Source organism: Vespa mandarinia, chromosome 13 (genome assembly GCF_050613455.1).
Source record: "Vespa mandarinia isolate Hongniang chromosome 13, ASM5061345v1, whole genome shotgun sequence".
NCBI lineage: Eukaryota > Metazoa > Arthropoda > Insecta > Hymenoptera > Vespidae > Vespa > Vespa mandarinia.
The window spans coordinates 1,890,334-1,907,448 of NC_140822.1; the positions used below are offsets into that span (position 1 = coordinate 1,890,334).

At 27.4% G+C, this 17,115-nt stretch overlaps 4 protein-coding genes across 10 annotated transcripts; 2 read left to right on the top strand and 2 right to left on the bottom strand.

Annotated features, from left to right (window-relative positions):
* Positions 1-63: 63 nt before the first annotated feature.
* On the bottom strand, positions 64-4,787 carry Su(z)12 (Polycomb protein Su(z)12). The gene is made up of 9 exons (XM_035872445.2): positions 4,549-4,787; positions 3,144-3,190; positions 2,587-2,770; positions 2,375-2,466; positions 2,115-2,307; positions 1,651-2,016; positions 1,260-1,561; positions 917-1,170; positions 64-837 (listed from the first exon to the last, which is right to left on the bottom strand). The coding sequence occupies exons 1-9, from the start codon at positions 4,646-4,648 to the stop codon at positions 213-215; spliced, it is 2,163 nt and encodes a 720-aa protein (XP_035728338.1). The 5' UTR covers positions 4,649-4,787; the 3' UTR covers positions 64-212.
* Positions 4,788-5,069: 282 nt separating this feature from the next.
* LOC118444307 (ubiquitin domain-containing protein UBFD1) lies at positions 5,070-7,835 on the top strand. 5 transcript variants are annotated; one of them, XR_014982921.1, is made up of 6 exons: positions 5,591-5,715; positions 5,870-6,244; positions 6,333-6,523; positions 6,625-6,813; positions 6,944-7,152; positions 7,431-7,835. XR_014982921.1 is itself a non-coding variant. In XM_035872466.2 (5 exons), the coding sequence occupies exons 1-5, from the start codon at positions 5,085-5,087 to the stop codon at positions 7,052-7,054; spliced, it is 873 nt and encodes a 290-aa protein (XP_035728359.2). In that variant the 5' UTR covers positions 5,070-5,084; the 3' UTR covers positions 7,055-7,182. The 5 variants fall into 5 exon arrangements, 3 of the variants coding, with proteins under 3 accessions (XP_035728359.2, XP_085517248.1, XP_035728356.2); XR_004838930.2 differs by having other exon boundaries at positions 5,592-5,715; positions 7,655-7,835; XM_035872466.2 differs by lacking the exons at positions 5,591-5,715; positions 7,431-7,835 and adding an exon at positions 5,070-5,091 and having other exon boundaries at positions 6,944-7,182.
* A 223-nt stretch (positions 7,836-8,058) lies between these two features.
* On the top strand, positions 8,059-10,889 carry LOC118444212 (uncharacterized). 2 transcript variants are annotated; one of them, XM_085661121.1, is made up of 3 exons: positions 8,059-8,899; positions 9,434-10,281; positions 10,371-10,889. In XM_085661121.1, the coding sequence occupies exons 2-3, from the start codon at positions 9,514-9,516 to the stop codon at positions 10,584-10,586; spliced, it is 984 nt and encodes a 327-aa protein (XP_085517247.1). In that variant the 5' UTR covers positions 8,059-8,899; positions 9,434-9,513; the 3' UTR covers positions 10,587-10,889. The 2 variants fall into 2 exon arrangements, with proteins under 2 accessions (XP_085517247.1, XP_035728166.2); XM_035872273.2 differs by having other exon boundaries at positions 9,452-10,281; positions 10,371-10,888.
* An 806-nt stretch (positions 10,890-11,695) lies between these two features.
* Wbp2 (WW domain binding protein 2) lies at positions 11,696-15,278 on the bottom strand. Of its 2 annotated transcripts, XM_035872348.2 has the most exons (6): positions 15,121-15,278; positions 14,358-14,692; positions 14,085-14,237; positions 13,767-13,955; positions 12,230-12,315; positions 11,696-12,105 (listed from the first exon to the last, which is right to left on the bottom strand). In XM_035872348.2, the coding sequence occupies exons 1-6, from the start codon at positions 15,174-15,176 to the stop codon at positions 12,058-12,060; spliced, it is 867 nt and encodes a 288-aa protein (XP_035728241.1). In that variant the 5' UTR covers positions 15,177-15,278; the 3' UTR covers positions 11,696-12,057. The 2 variants fall into 2 exon arrangements, with proteins under 2 accessions (XP_035728241.1, XP_035728240.1); XM_035872347.2 differs by lacking the exons at positions 11,696-12,105; positions 12,230-12,315 and having other exon boundaries at positions 13,366-13,955.
* Between the last annotated feature and the right edge of the window lie 1,837 nt (positions 15,279-17,115).

Sequence of the window (17,115 nt, forward strand, 5' to 3'; positions counted from 1 at the left end):
ATATAGATAACATGAACAGTATCATTGACTAGACCATAAAAAAATCAGTATGATACTATATGTTTAAAAAATAACATTGTTGCCAATATATAATTATTAATTAATAAAGTGCATTTTGAACTAATGCAGATTATTTAAACAGGAACAAATTTAACGTTCCCTTCTGATTTATTTTTAATTCGTCAAAACTGTATATAAAATCAAAATAAACGTTAATGTGTTGATTGAAACATATGCATAGAAACAGTAGATTTTACATTTTGAGAATTTGGTGATCCCAAGGGGAGCGATGTTTTCCTCCTAGCATTAGAACTTGAACAGTCATTATTAAAACTGATTTTTGTACTACTTGCTTTAGTAGCAGTAACATCAGTAGATGCTTGAAAACCTGTAGAAACCCATCTTTCAACTTGAGCTTCATGAGATTTTTGCAAAACTTTGCGTACATCACCATTTTCACCTCCTTCTTTCATAATCTCCTGCAGCTTTTGAATTGTCTGATAAAGAATAACAGGACTAATTAAACCAAAATCAAATAAACTGCACATATGCAGTACAAAATTCCGATATAAATTTTTCATAAGTAACTCCTTTCCTTTGGTTTCTAAAAACATTTGGCAAGCCAATGGTATTTGGCAGTCTCCTACATATCCATATTTCATTACATGTAAATTCCACATTTTCATTAATTCTTTTTCTCCTTCATTAACGTCGGTAAAATCATCGATCATCATCATTGTCTTCGTTTGTAACCATTTTGGATCGTTTTCTCCTTCAGAATCAATATCCATTTCCTTCGGATAAATAGGCAAACAAGTGACAGTGTGATGATATAATCTATATTGACAAAAAATTGATGATGCGAATAAAAAAACAATAAAGGTTTTGTACTTAAATAAAATATTATCAATCCCACCTATTATGTCCAGTGATGTAAGGTCTTTGGCTTTCAAATTCATTTTCATCAAGTTCAAGAAATTCGGATAAACTCGGTTTTGTTCTCTTTGGCCGACAGACTAAAATATTTGTTACACTCGTACGTCTAGTTGGGCCTGTGCGTGAAAAAGCTACCCCAGATGGTTGAGTGATTAATTCATGTGGACTACCAGCATATGAACCATCATAACATTCGTTTATTGCTACATCTATACGGGCACCTTGTGGTATTGGCTACAAATGATATATTTATTTATTAATTAATGTTCAATAAAAAACATTATTAGACAATTGTTTGTTTTTATTTTTTAAGAACAACTCACCACGTAAGTAAACGTAAATCTAGAATGACATAACTTCAAATGCTTTAAAAGAGAATAGAGCTTCCCACAATCTAATGAACACCATGGGCAATGAAGGTCCTCACAAGCCTCTGTTTGCTGACGACTGTTATTATTGTATAAAAATTGATAAACTATTTGTTGAGTACCCATTGAATTCTCCATTTTTTCAGTGGATACAGACATTCTTGACGGGGTCAATGGACTAGGTGTTGGCAGTGTTGTATTATTGTTATTATTGGTGTTATTGTTATTATGATTTGTGGAAGAGCGCTCAAAGCCAGCTGAAGGAATTATATATACACTATGATATATATATCTAATGCTATTTAAATAAATAGAACATACTATTTGAATAGTAGTAGCAACTTACTGTTGCTTGAACGATTTTCTTTATTGTCACCGCTTGGCACTGGATGAATAGGAGCAGGTCTGTCCACTAAACCATTACTTGGCTCCATAGTCCAACTAAGTCTAAATTTTAATGTAGGACCTCTACTGAACACTTCGAAAGGACCACATTCTTTAATGTCAGGTACAGATTCCCAAGAACTGTATTTCTTTGGGCTGGATCTAACATTAGTTTGTACTTCCTGCAAACCTAATTCATAATCACCATCTGTCAGAAGACATCTGTTATGCTTATCATATACTATGAGCTCAGAGCCATACAATTTTACTTCTTCACCGCTACTTTTAATTGAACCTGCAGACGACTTTCGACGTTTCTGTGCTGGTTCTATAAGAAAAACATATATTAATATTTAAATATTATTTACAAAATTTATCAAAGTTTGAAATTTGTTTATTTACATTCTGAAATAACTTTCTACATACCTTCTAAATCACAGCTATGTATAAGGCAGCTATTGTTAGACATACAATATACCCTCAATAAAAGCATATACGTTTTTGCTACATGTCCATTATTTAAACTAAAAGATTCATTAGGTATTGAGATTGTTGGTGCTTTAGGTGGAGGTTGATTTTCTAAAGGATTAATCGGGACTTCACTTGTTCCAACAGACACCTAGAAACTTCTGAATTAGTACATACAATAAAATATAATTCATACGTTTTACAGATGATAAACTTACTTGCATAATAGGTGAGCTTACATCTTTCCTTTTCTTATGGCAAATTTTTAAAAGTAAAGTTTCTACTTTTACTGGATCTTGTGATGCTTCAACTGTTATGAAATATCCATTGTATAAAAGATAAGAGAAGTATAAAATATAATATCTTGTAAATAAATTCAATGAATTGTAAAGAAATTGTATATATCAATTTATATTAGAAAAAACCTTACTTTTCTTATCATAAAAACCTAAAAATGTAAGTGTCATATATCCACGTACACCAAGAGTTTGTTCTTGATTATTTTTAGACATCAATCTTTCCAAAATTGTATCAATTTTAAATCCTCTACGAGATTTATGACTCCTAGACATACGTTGCCTCATGTAAGTCAAATTTCGATACAGGAATATTGGCTAAAATAAATGAAACTAATTACACTGTAGAAGTCATTAAATTTTATGATATTGAATTAATAAAATAAAAAATAACAAATGTATAAAATATATAATAGTATACCTACCGTAATAAGAATCCTGGATGTAAAATTATTTAATAATAAAAAAACATTATAATTTATAAAAAATCAAATAATAACATCATTGTATTAACATTTAAATGCTATATAATAATAAATAAGCACAATATAGTTACTGTATATCACATTTTATAATATTCTTAAATATCTATATATATAAAATTTAGAAAGTTAACACTTTGAGTGGGTCAAAAAATTAATATCATACCTATACAATATTAAATATAATAATTTAAAGTTTGCTTACTTACTGAGATTTGATTTCTTGTACGTAGAAAGCGATAAATTTGTGTTGGTTCTGTAAAGGAATGAACGACTTTATAAAATACATCTAAAGAACATTAAATATACAAATAAAAAAAATATAAATTTTACTGCTAATGTAATACAAAAAAATTTATTCATAAATAAAAAATATTATATGTATATTTTATATGCTTATATATATATATATACACACACCTATGCATATGTATATGCATGAGTGTAATACGTATATATACCGCGCGTATGTGTGTAGAATCAAATCTGGACAGTATACTAAAAAATAACTAGATGGCGTATAAAGTAAAGGCTTTCTCACAAGGAATTAATATTGCTCCGAAGATCAAATACTGAATTTAAAGAATATACTGACGATCCTTCTGTTGATCAGAATGGGAAATGATGATCTGGTTTCTCTCGTCGTTACGAGATGCCTGCACCATATTTGTTACGACTTTTGGCAGGTTAAACCTCTCTGATCCCATAATTTTTTTTTAATTCATAACTTATGATAATAATTTACAATTAATTCGTAAGATGTAATAGTAAGTACGTATCACACTACTGATATAACCTAAAAATTTTATTTTCGGAGTAAGCACGTGTTATGTTATTTTCAGAAACAATACGATCTCAATGTGTTCAATTAATTTTAAGAATTCTCTTCTAAAAATTATATTATTACTTATTTTATTACTATTATTTTCTTTAAAGTTATTTCATTAGAAAAAATTTGCTTTACTCGCCACCATCCTAATATATAATAAACAAATCTAAAACGTGTTTATTGAATATAAGATGGAAACACTAAGTCATAAAATGACGATCATTTATATTTAACGTTATTTTTTATCTATTAGAAAAAAAATAGAATTAAAAAAAAATTTGTAAAAAAAAACGAATGATAGAAATAGGAAATATAAAGTTACATCTTTAACAGAGTTCGATACAATATTTCTATATGTAGTTTGTCGAGAATAGTTTAGGTTATTTTCAAGAAGAATTAAATTAAAAATACAACAGAACGAAGACATTATTTTATTCCTTTAAATACAATTGACATTTTCTTGATCATTGTGAAAAAGTTACGTAGAGTTTTAAGTAACGTTAAAAACGTGATTTAAAAAATTACAAGAAAGAGGTAAATGCTGACAGGTGTCTGCGACGATGGGAATAAAGGAGGGAGGTAACTGAACCGACGCGCGCCACGGCGCTGAACGAACTCTCTATAAATAGGGTTATGTATTACCATGAAAAAGATTTACAGTTAGGTTTTATAAAGATACCGTTAGAACAAAACAAATTAAAATGGAAGCACTTAACGCGTTAAAATGAGTGATAAGAAACAAATATATGTAAAAGGGGGAAAAAGATAGCCACTAGCGTACTCACTTTCGAAGGCTTGAAGAAACAGCTCGTGGTCTGCCTGAATCTGATCCATGCGCGGGCCCTTTTGTCCATCCAATTCTTTCTCCCGCTTCTTTGGCGGCATTTTCACGTGAATATTTACAGTATTTTCCACAGAAACTCACTCTTTTCGCGTAAAAATCCGATGACAACACCCGCCCCGCGCGAAAACTGCGGCACTCGACTGGCACCGAACGTGGCGCACCCTACCGGCATAATTTTCTACACACTTTCTAAATCCATGATTCACAAAGTAATTAGTATTACACACTGACACCTAGTTTTACGCGGCACTTCTTGCACGTGGTGAATCACGTGATCCCAACATCTACCAATTACAACGATTTCTTAAATTAAGATTATCAAGTAGTATCAACCAATCATATTTTTTAATCGTTTTTATAAATATTTCATTCTTATAAAATTAAAGGACATTTATTAAAATATTAAAAAGAAATTTATTACGATAATACATTTTCGAACAAATTATATTCATATCAAACTAAATGTAATATTCCTTAATGTCTCGTAAGTAAATCAAATTCAATATTGTATTCGATATTTTTCTATATCGATTTTTTATTATTATTATAATATATCATATATTCGTATATTAATATTTAAGTGCCATACATAAAGTGAACATAATATTATTTATAAGTTTTTAAACTCTATTTAAGAATGTGAAAGTCATTCCGATACTATGTTACACAAGTATTTGGTAGACCTGAAATAATTTTGATTGGTCAGCAGAATACAGTCCATCATGGAGTACGTCGGTAGGTATTGAATCCTGCCGATTTATTGTCCTATCTTTTGAAAAAACTATCAGGAATAATCGTGTACACTTTTGAAAATTGGTTTTATTATCTTGTATACTAAAGATGTATTTATATCCCGTGTTAAAAATTTATTTAAAACAACATTCTAAATAACCATATATATATATATGCAACTTTGATAATCTTACAATAACAATGATTTTTCTTTTTATACAAATATCTTTTAGACGTATTTATCAAATTATTTAACGTCCGAACGATTATTAATTTGAAAATATCTTTTTCAAATGTATTTTTTTTCGTTTAAATTAATTTTACGTAACATAACCTTTACGTTTATTGTCTGAAGTCATGGAACAGGTGGACTTTTGTATGATTTCACTATCGTATATTAACAAATTCATAAAGTTGAAATTATTTAAATTATACAAATGGAATCTTATTTTATATCTTTTTTTCTTCAATTGAAAAAGTCTAATACAATTCAAATTTTTCACTATGTTGTTTTTCTCATGTTTATATAGGTACTACAAAAGGTGACGGGAATGACAAATGTTGTAATTCCTCTCCATGCCCAGAAATAGTAGCTAATTCGATGTCGGATGAAAATGTATCAGAAAAAACAAATGCACTCAGAACAGATCATGAAAATGATAGTGTACAGCCTATTGAAGATACAGCTGCTACTACATCTCAAGACATACCACAAGAAAAAATAGACTTTAAAGTAATCTACAACAAACAGAAGATTAATATAAATTTTGCATTAGATGGTACTGTGGCCGAGCTGAAAGCACATCTTCAAAATATTATTTCAGTGCCACAAGTAATGCAAAAAGTTATGTTTAAAGGATTAGCCAAAGATGATCAAACGCTTAGAAACTTGGGAGTTACAAAAGGTGCAGATTGTAACATTGGTACTTTTTGTATAATAAATGGTTATATTATGAAATTTCAAATAGATTATCTAATTATATGTTCATAAAGGTGCCAAAGTCATGATAGTGGGATCAAAACTAGATGATGTATTAGCTGTATCAATTCCGTCAAAGCAGGATCTAGCAGATGAAGCTAGTTCTACTGCAAGTAAGGAACCACTGTCGCAACAAAAAATTCACCGTAAAATTCTAGATAAAGGTATTCCAGATGATGTTATGCCGGGTATATTAGATAGTAAGGTAATCAAACTTTCCAAACTTTTGATGAATCCATTTACATGGATTACAATTTCCATAAAACTTGCAGACCTGCATAAAAATGTTTCGGTTTCTTGTCATAGGAACCACTACCTGAATTTCCTATCTCAGGTATGCTGAATAAATTTCGTGGCAAGGTTAGACTTACATTTAAATTGGAACAAGACCAGCTTTGGATCGGTACAAAAGAAAGAACTGATAAAATTCCTATGAACTCAATAAAAGGTGTCCATAGTGAACCAATACATGATCATCCAGAGTATCATATTATGGTATGTTTAACTGTAAAGTATTACATATTTTGTCATTTTTAATTACACATTTGTATAATATATAAATGTTTAAATATAATTTTTTTTTTTTTTAATAACATTTTAATTATTAATTTTTTAAATAATATAGGGTATACAATTAGGGACAACAGAAGCATCAAGATATTGGATATACTGGGTTCCTGCACAATACATATCAGCCATCAAGGATGCTATTCTTGGAAAGTGGTGTTACTTCTGATCAAGTGCAAATGGAAATTTCGTTTTCTCTGAAAACAATGTGTAATCAAGTGTAAACATTGACACAAATACGATTGTGCTAGTCACACACTTTTAACAGTAAGTAATAACTTATTTTGCGTTGAAATGTCACTGAGGAGTCCCAATAAAAATAATTTGTTCTAGTAAAGAATACCTTATAGATAATTAAGGTTTCAGTTAATAGTGGTATGATATGCGTCTCAATTCATTTTGCCAATGTTTCAGGTTTTTAGAATAAACTTTTGAAAGTGCTTTTAAATTATGTGGCACATGACATATTCTGTGATTATTGGAACTTCCATAGCTCATAATGTATTACAATGTTACACAGTTTAAAGAGCAGTTTCTTTTTCTAGGAGGGGGGAGGGTTAATGTAATCATAAATTACATTACATCAAATCCATATATTGTCCTAATTAAACATGAATCACAAGAAGAGCATTGTTTTTATTTGGACACTTTAGCCAAAAAATTATAGCTTAAATGAGTCAATTGGAAAATTCTATGTTTTCTGATTATTTAAATAGGGGCTTTTGAAATTTAGAATAAAAGTGAACATTTTGTAAAATTACATTTATAGGAAGAAGCGAAGAAAGAAGTTATGATGTTGCATTTACTGACATTTGAAGTTCGTCGAGAAATATTTCATCTGATTACCATAATTGGGGAAAATTTTAATCAATTATTGCATCTAAATATTTCATTTAAAATGATTTACTTATTATTAAAGTCAAATTAATATGAAAAACATTTAAAACGGAATTTTACATACAAAAGATAAAAAGTAATTTTTATTTTCTATATTAATTAATTATAAATTTTATTACATCACAGAGCATCATATATAATTAATATAATCACCTCTCTCTCTCTCTTTTTCTTTCTTTCTCTCTCCCTTTCTCTCTCTCTCTCTCTCTCTCTCTCTCTCTCTCTCTCTCTCTCTCTCTCTCTCTCTCTCTCTCTCTCTCTCTCTCTCTCTCTCTTTCTTTCTTTCTTTCTCTTTCTCTCTCTGCGATAAAAATTAAAATTTATTGCTTTGTGATAATAAGCAAGATAGTAACAAACTCAACACTATTACACTGACATGAAATTACAACGAATTCCACTCTACCTTAAATTATAAAATATACTCAACTATTTTCACATTGGCCTAGGAATAAATGATGTAAAAAAAAAAGAAGAAGAAATTATATTAAATCCATGCTGTCTTGAAATCCATATGGATTACATCTCGACGAGCACAAATAAAAGATATTATGTAGCTTATTTAGTATTGTAAATTAGGTTTTATACCGTGTAATGTGTGTAATTTAAATGGAAGTACTGACATGATAAATCAAAATTTATTATAACATCTATCAAGAGTCAATCCATTGCACGTTTAAAGTCTGTATCAGAGGTTCATTTAAATAAAACTTGTACATTATGTTGTGTGATTTGATAAAATAAAAAGTTTTAAGACTTTAATAGCTTGTAATTTTTATTACTGCTTTTTTTATTGTACTTTTAAATATTTATAAAATTTAATCTGAAAGTAAAATATATAGTTTCTCTAAATGCTGTATTCTACAGAAACAGAACTCTCTTAGTTGATATACATCTGTTAACCACATGAATGGCAGGAAATGACTTATTAAAGTATTGCATTACCAAGCTTGTAGACTGCATTGCAGTCTAGTAGCTTGAAATGTGAAAAGCAGATGTGATATATTATGGAGAATACATAGAAGACCTTCTACTGTTTTACATATAAGTTTCTACATAGTAATCAATGTTATGAGTGACAGTTGAAAGTAGTTCAAGGCCAAACATGACAAACACAAAAGTGAGTTTTAGAATTAAATATTGCATTTAAAAACATTTTTTTACGTTATAATAATTATTTTTTTATTAATGTAAATTAATGTCTTTTCGTATTGCTTGTATAAAAGAAAAAAAAATAATATATAGAAATAATGAATTCTTACATATTCATATGCTGTTTATAAGTTTGGGTTAGGTTTAAAGCTTCAATGTCATTGAATTAAATAAATTGTATAATATGATTAATTTAAAAACATTTAAATATTTTTTTGTTTTCTTCATGATTTCTAACAAGAAATATTATTGTACTAGGCGTTTTTTAATAAAAATTATTAAAATACTTCATTATACAAATCGTATGTTGCACTCTAATTTATCAAGGGCAAAAGTACTACGTTAATTAATAAAACTTAATAATTATTAATTTTCTTGATAGTATTTCTATGAAACATGATAAATAAAAAAAAATATATATATATAAAATTACCTTATGTAAAAAATGATATATTATATTAATCATTAAAATAATAATACTAATTTAATTAATCATAAGTAGTTTATACTTGAATTTCAGGTTAAAGAAACAATATTATGATGTTATATTAAAATTTCTACTTATGGAGCATAGCCAGAATTATGGCTAATAATAAAAATCATGTAGAAGTTATACAAGAAACATTCCTTACATTAACTGAAGATTTTTTGAAATGTGGAACAACAATTCATGATCTAAAAATGACCATTGCTACAATGGATAATGTTAAAATGAATAATAATAATAATAATGCATATTATATATATTTCAGAAAAGTATTTGTTATTTTATTATTATCCGTTATTTATGGCCTACTTGTCAAATATTCATATATTGATATTATTAAAAAAAGTTTTTATGGAACCCGTTGTTTTATACCAAACAACTATTTGATATGGGAATTTACAAGACCAATATCAAATTGTGATTATTGCCGTAATATTGATATGCCAATAATATTGTCGAATGTGACTAAGAAGGAATTTGAATTGTATGCTTATTCATCGCAACCTATAATAATAAAAAATGCTGCTAGTCATTGGTCAGCATCAAAAGTATTTAATTTCGATTTTTTTCAAAATCTATATGAACATATCGAAGGTGCTTATGAATCTATAGAGGAGGAATGTCAGTTTTTACATTTCAAAAGTGACTTTAGTAGTTTGCGCGAAGTTTTTGCAATGAGTAGACAAAGAGCAATGAATCAAGAAGGTGAAAATCCTTGGTACATTGGTTGGAAAAATTGTCATCCACAAATTTTGGACATCATGAAACAATTTTATGATGTGCCAAAGTTTTTTCCAAATGATGCAGAAATCCCACATACAAATTATATTTTTATGGGTTATGAACAAGGAGCTAATATGCATGTATGTATTAAAATGTATAAAAATAATAAACATATTAATTGGATTAGTTTATATATTAAGTATTTGATAAATTTATATTTTTTTATTAGCTAGACTATATATCTCGACTGATGTGGCAAGGACAAATTGTAGGTAGTAAAACATGGGTTGTTGCACCAACTCCTGAATGCGACCATGTTTGTAAACAATTTAACTTCTCTGTTGATACTGGAGATATCATTCTTTTGGACACAAGAATATGGTATCACAGTACATACATAGAAAATGGAAATTTTAGTTTAACTATCACTTCTGAATACGGGTAGATAAAAATAATTTATATTGTAAATAATTAATTTTATATTGTAATAATTTTCTTGCCGCTTTCTAGCTTCAATGCCTCTTTTAGTACAAATGGATAAGTACCTTACAAATTAATTACTACTTGTCAACTATTTTCTAATATTTCAGAGATTTTTAAATGTTTTAGTCTATTAAAATCATACTAAAATATTTATGCAATACTATATAAAATCATATTCTATATTATATAAAGCTAAAACGTGCCAATTAAAATCACGTATAAGTAATTAATATTTTATTAAAATTAAACACAAATACTGTTGATGATCAGTATTTTATTAGAAAAATTCTACTTTTATATATTTACAGCACTTTTTTAAAAAAAAGATGCCATGAATGTAAAATAAGTACATTTCATTGAAGAATGACAATTATACTTTTTATTAGGTTAAATAAATGTTATTTCTATTTATATATAAGTAAATTAAAAATATTATTTTTAGTAATTATATTCTATTTCGAGATATATTAAAATGTTTATAATTTTTTGCCATTGTTAATACTAGTCTGTGGAAAAAAATGAAAAAAATGATTAACAAAAATATATTAATAAAAATGATTAAAAAAAAGATACAGATAAAATATATATTATATATATATATATATACACATATATATATACATATATATATATATACACACACATATATACAAATATATATATATATATATATATATATATATATATATATATATATAAATTAGAGAAATAATTTTTGTTTTACTGTAAAATTTTGCATGATATCATTAATATATATTTTTAAATATTTATAAAACTTCAATACATTCAACTATTATATGTTCATATTAAACATTTTTAATTTTAACATTCTCCCTAATTATAAAATACTGACATTAATACAATGTCAAACTTGATATATTTTTGTTAATATATTATTTTAGATACTATATTTATGAAATTGAATAAAAAATTTATAAGAAAATTTTTTGTAAACGTGTAGCAATAAATTTTTTTAAATTGTATACATTAAGCTTTATTTAGCATATACATTGGATCTAATAAAATACAACAATAAATTATATGTTGTAGCAATTCACGTATATATTATATCTATAACAAATAATAGTAAATATTTGTAGAACATTTTATACAACATAGTTAATACTATATCATAGTTAATACTATATGCTACATCAAAATATGTTGTCATCTTTACAACAAATTCTCTTTACCCTTTCTTATAAATTTGCAAATCTGGATAAATAGTTAAGATAGAAACGTTTCGCAATGCTAGCATATGTGCAAAAAAATATTATGCAGGTTATTTTTAGTGGAATGCATATCGCTTGCTTTCTCCTTATATATAAGATGCAAATGTAACATATACAATGCTACAAGAAAAATAATAGTAATACTGCCTTTTTAAAGAGTAATTTCCGGTCATTGATTCTTTTTTTCCAGGCAACATAATTTCACTGATCCTTTTTCTCTGTTGCTTGCTGAAAGCTTGGAGGGCTTTCCTGAATTTAATATAATATTAATTATTTAAAAAATGGCATATTTAAATAAAATACATACACAAAATCATATATTCATGTTAACTAATTTGTTAAAAAGTTACATTAAACTATAAAAGTTACTTACATAATATGCAGGTGGTGGAACATAAGCACATTGAGGTCTATTGGGATCATAGTATGCACTCTGAGTAGTCTCTGCAGCTTTGGTATCTACAACATGATGTAGTATGATGTATTTTTATTATACATTATACTGGAAAATATTAAGTAAAAAATTCAATACATACAATAGATATACAACGTGCCAAACTTTTTTTGATCTGACATTGTTCTATTTTATTAGAAATTCTATTTAATCCTGTAAATCTTTATAGATAATATATATAGACATGAAAGAAATAGTTAAAATATTATATATATATACACACATATATATATACATATATATATATATATATATATATGTATATCACCGATTGGTTTTTTTTAAATGCTCACTTGTTCGTAATTTCACATATCACCAATGAATTGAAACACTGTTAAATTCTTTTCATACATTAATTTTACACTTTTTTCCAATTATTACACCAGAGTAATTGTTATTGTATTCATTATTAAATAATTTTTATTTCTATAGTTAATCATTATACAAATTAGAATACAAAGTGACAATAGTATAGTTAATATATGTATATATTCATTTGCAAAGTATCTATGATACTAGTGAGATAATAACTGAGCTCAGTGAAAGTTAATCTTGCAATGTGCCAGTCAAAGACTACTTATGCAACACCATTGCATAATATTAGAACTTTCAATTTTGGCAAGTGAGTCAACAGGTGTGTAGAGTAACTTAAAATTTTTTTCAATTTTAAATAAATTAAGATCTGTAATTGATAGGTTTTAAATAAAAACAGCATATAATGTTTTATTGACCTTTAATACCACGTTATATTAATTATATAACTTGTTTCATAGAGTCATAACCTCTTAGAAACAACACATAGTTAACTACTACATTACAATGGTTAATATATATTTGTGCAAATATTTTAAGATTTCTTAAAGACAAGTATACTTTAACTCTAGAACTACCAAACCTGTCAAAATAATGAATTTTAGATTTCTTTTGTTATAATTATTGAGTTATTATAGAATTGTTAAATGAAAATTGTTTTTATTTATTATTGTAAAATTAAATAAACTAAGAATAATAACGAGTATTTCTTTTTTTCAAATACCCATCAAATTGACAGATATAATAAAAATAGCTCAGTAGTTCTAATGTTAATCTATGTAAAAAGTAAATGTAAGAATGTATATATTTATATATAATATTTATATGTGTAACGATATAATACTTTAATAACTTTCTGCATAAAAATATGTTTTAAGATTTAAACTTTTTCAAAAAGCATATAAATTGGAATTTTTTGTAATTCATGATCAAAGTCTATTTAAATAAGATAATTATTTCGAATAGTAATTAGTACCTCCAGGATATTGTGTATATGGTGGACATTGTGTATATGGTGGATTTTGTGTATATGATGGACTTTGTATATATGGTGGGTTTTGTGTATATGGGGAATTTTGAGTATATGGTGGATTTTGTGTATATGGTGGACATTGTTGATACTCATTAAAATTTGGATACACACCTCTAAGGGAGTAATTGGGATTAGCCAATCCTGGTGCACCATTTGGTTGCGTCGGTACCCAACTTGATTGCTGATTGACACCACCCCACGCACCTTGTGAATGTTGTGGTGCTCCACTTGCATATCCCTGATAAGGAGAATTTATACCAGGATAGGGAGGTGGCATCTCAGTCATAAAAACACTATTTGCTGTAAATATAAATATATCACCTTAATTAATATTAAATTTAATGTTTATATATATATATATATTTCAATTTTTCTTAGAAATATAATAATACATAAGATTACAAAGAAAATATTATATTGAAAGTTCACCTGGTGGAGCATCTGGAAATACATTGACTGGTGGCATCCATCCATAATTTCTAGTTGCTGGAGCTAGATAAGCTACCGGTGGTGCTGCATACCAGCCTGATGTTGGTGGTGTATACGGTGGTGGAGCATCATGTTCAGGACCATTGCGTTGTGCTGTTAGAAATATAAATAACAAATTGATGTAATTATGATGAATGATATTATTATTTTTATGACAAGAAATTAAAATATACGAATTTATATAATTGCATAACGTTATATCATTGATTATACCCATTTCTGCTGCCATTAACATGGCCTGACCAAAATCTATGGCACCTCCGCTCTTGAAATACAATTTAAATTTGCATTCTCCTATCCAATTTCCATTAGGCTGAGCTCGACATTTCCCTCTGATACTATTAGCACCAAATATAGGCTGCTCTAATTCAACTTCACTCAATGTAATAAATGGGAAACTAAAAGATTTCATTTCTTCATTTGGATTTTTAGCATTGAAGATCATTCTATGCGTTGTTAAGTATAATCTTCCACGTTTGGCACCAATAAATGCAGGTTGTTCTTGGCCATGAAATTCCATGGAAACATTGTCGCAATATAACAAAATACTAAAAGAGTATAAATCAACAATATGTTATAAGTGTTTATGTTATATACTTATGTTAATATCGTTAATACTTATTCCTTACATTTATTACATCTATTACAATATTGCTTACATTTTTTAATATATAGTTAAGTATACAAATGTTATGATAATGGCCAGTAAGACACGTCATATGCGAAATATATTGACATTGATAGCAGGATATACAGCGTAGGATAATATTGCAATTTTATTAAAAAATTCTTTACGTGGTAATTTTATAAATTATTAATGATTTTATAATAGTATTTAAACTGTTAGTTTCGAGATATATAGGTGAAGTACAATACTACGACGTTACAGAAACGTTATTAGTTGATGCAATCGAACGAATGCTTTGCATTTATATATTTATGATATGTATGTATTTAACTATTTTATTAAACTTACACCTCTCCAGCGTGAATAAGTACGCCACCATTGGCGTGCGCTGTATTTAATGACATATTTACTTGAAATTATCAAACAAAACCAATCCCAATTAATACGCAACGGTCATCACTTTTAGCCATCAGCTGATTCATAAGTGATAAGGATAAGTAACTGCGCAGGCGCATACTATCGCGAATATAATACTTGGACTACTTGATTTGAAACACCATTTACATTTTATTTTTTATGTAAAATAAATATATGAATAATTTTTTTATTTAATCACACAATTGATTAAGTTAATTAGATTCATCAATGATATATAATAATAATATTTTCTTTTTTATCATCATTAATTTTAATTTTATCTAACATTTCTTTTTTATACAAATTTTCTTAAATCATTAATAAATTGATTATGATAAAGAATTAAAAAATAAATATGAACTTAATAAAAAATCTACAATTTCATTTTTATTCTCTGCATTATCGACAATACTATAAAATACAGATCGTAACTCTGAAGTTGGAAAGAATTAAAATAGCATAGAAATCGTCGGTAATTCAGAAAGAAATCGTATCAACCGTATTCATGACGTAATAATTACTAATTAAAACAAAAAAATGATGCACAATAAGCCGCAATTAAAAATAAAACTATAATAAAGCTAAAAATTTTTTTCATTATTAGTATAAATATAATTCTTTCAACTATGTTCTACGATTTTATTTTATTATTGTATTTCCTTTAATTTTCAGAATATAATTAGTATCTATTTTGACTAACTTCGAAAAGACGTTAGTCCGTTTATTCGTATATTACTCGAAAAATTCAATAGAGTAATCAACTATCATTATATCGAAAATTAGATAATCTTTTCCATAGTAATATCTTTTTCAATTAGAATATATAATCACATAATACTATAATCACATAATATCGTATACGAAGGACGTGATGCACACATCAATGAAATATTCATCGTTTGAATCGAATAAGTATTATAATTATAATTATATATTTTGTTATCGAATTTTTTTTTATAAAACGATTACATTAATTTGACTTACTTAAGGTTGACAGAAATAGAAAGAGTTAGGGATAGGAGTATAGAAAAGGAAGTTTGTGTAGTAATGTTTGTAAGGCTTGAAACAGAGAGAAAGAGAGAGAGAGAGAGAGAGAGAGAGAGAGAGAGAGAGAGAGAGAGAGAGAGAGAGAGAGAGAGAAAGAGAGAAGGAAGAAAAGAATTTTAGAAGTAAGAAATGCTTTTGATCCATCCAATTTATTCGTGATTTCACGCTTGACCTCCTCCCTTATTATCGACAAAAGCAATCGTCGTCGACGGTTGTCTCGCAACTTGTCGTTACCGGTTGCATTGGCAAGGAAGGATGAACGACCGAACCGACGTCGGTGCAAACACTAATTTCGACGAGTACACGCAGTATTTGCATTTAATTACGGACGTTTGCGTAAAAGAGTTTCGCCCTCAGTAAATTCGCTCGCTCGTTCATTCGTTCGTTTCGCAACGAGAGGTTTACTGGATCATAATGATATAGTTGGAAAAAGAAAAAGAAATCAAAATCTTTGGAGACTAGTGGTAGAAAGGTGCTCAATGTATACTGTACATTGCGTAATTCTCTTTTGAAATATCATGGTTATGATGATAATCATTTATTTCTCTATTTAATTTCTAATAAATGTGATCTCATTTTTATTTGTCGAACGTTTCTTCAATATTTTCAAGAGCGTATATAAAAAATATTAAATACACGAATTTTTGTCATAGAAAATTTTATATCAGAGCGATTTTTCCAATCAATTTGAGGGTTAGAAATTAGATATTGAATATTTATTATGATAGAAAATTTCATATAATATAAAATTAGATTAATAGATTCAAAAAAATATTATAAAATCTCTTTATTATTTTCTCATTTTAAATGGAAAGATCGAATGAACTATCTTTCGAATTATGTTTTTATAACCTTGATTGTAAACTCGCTCATTATCTT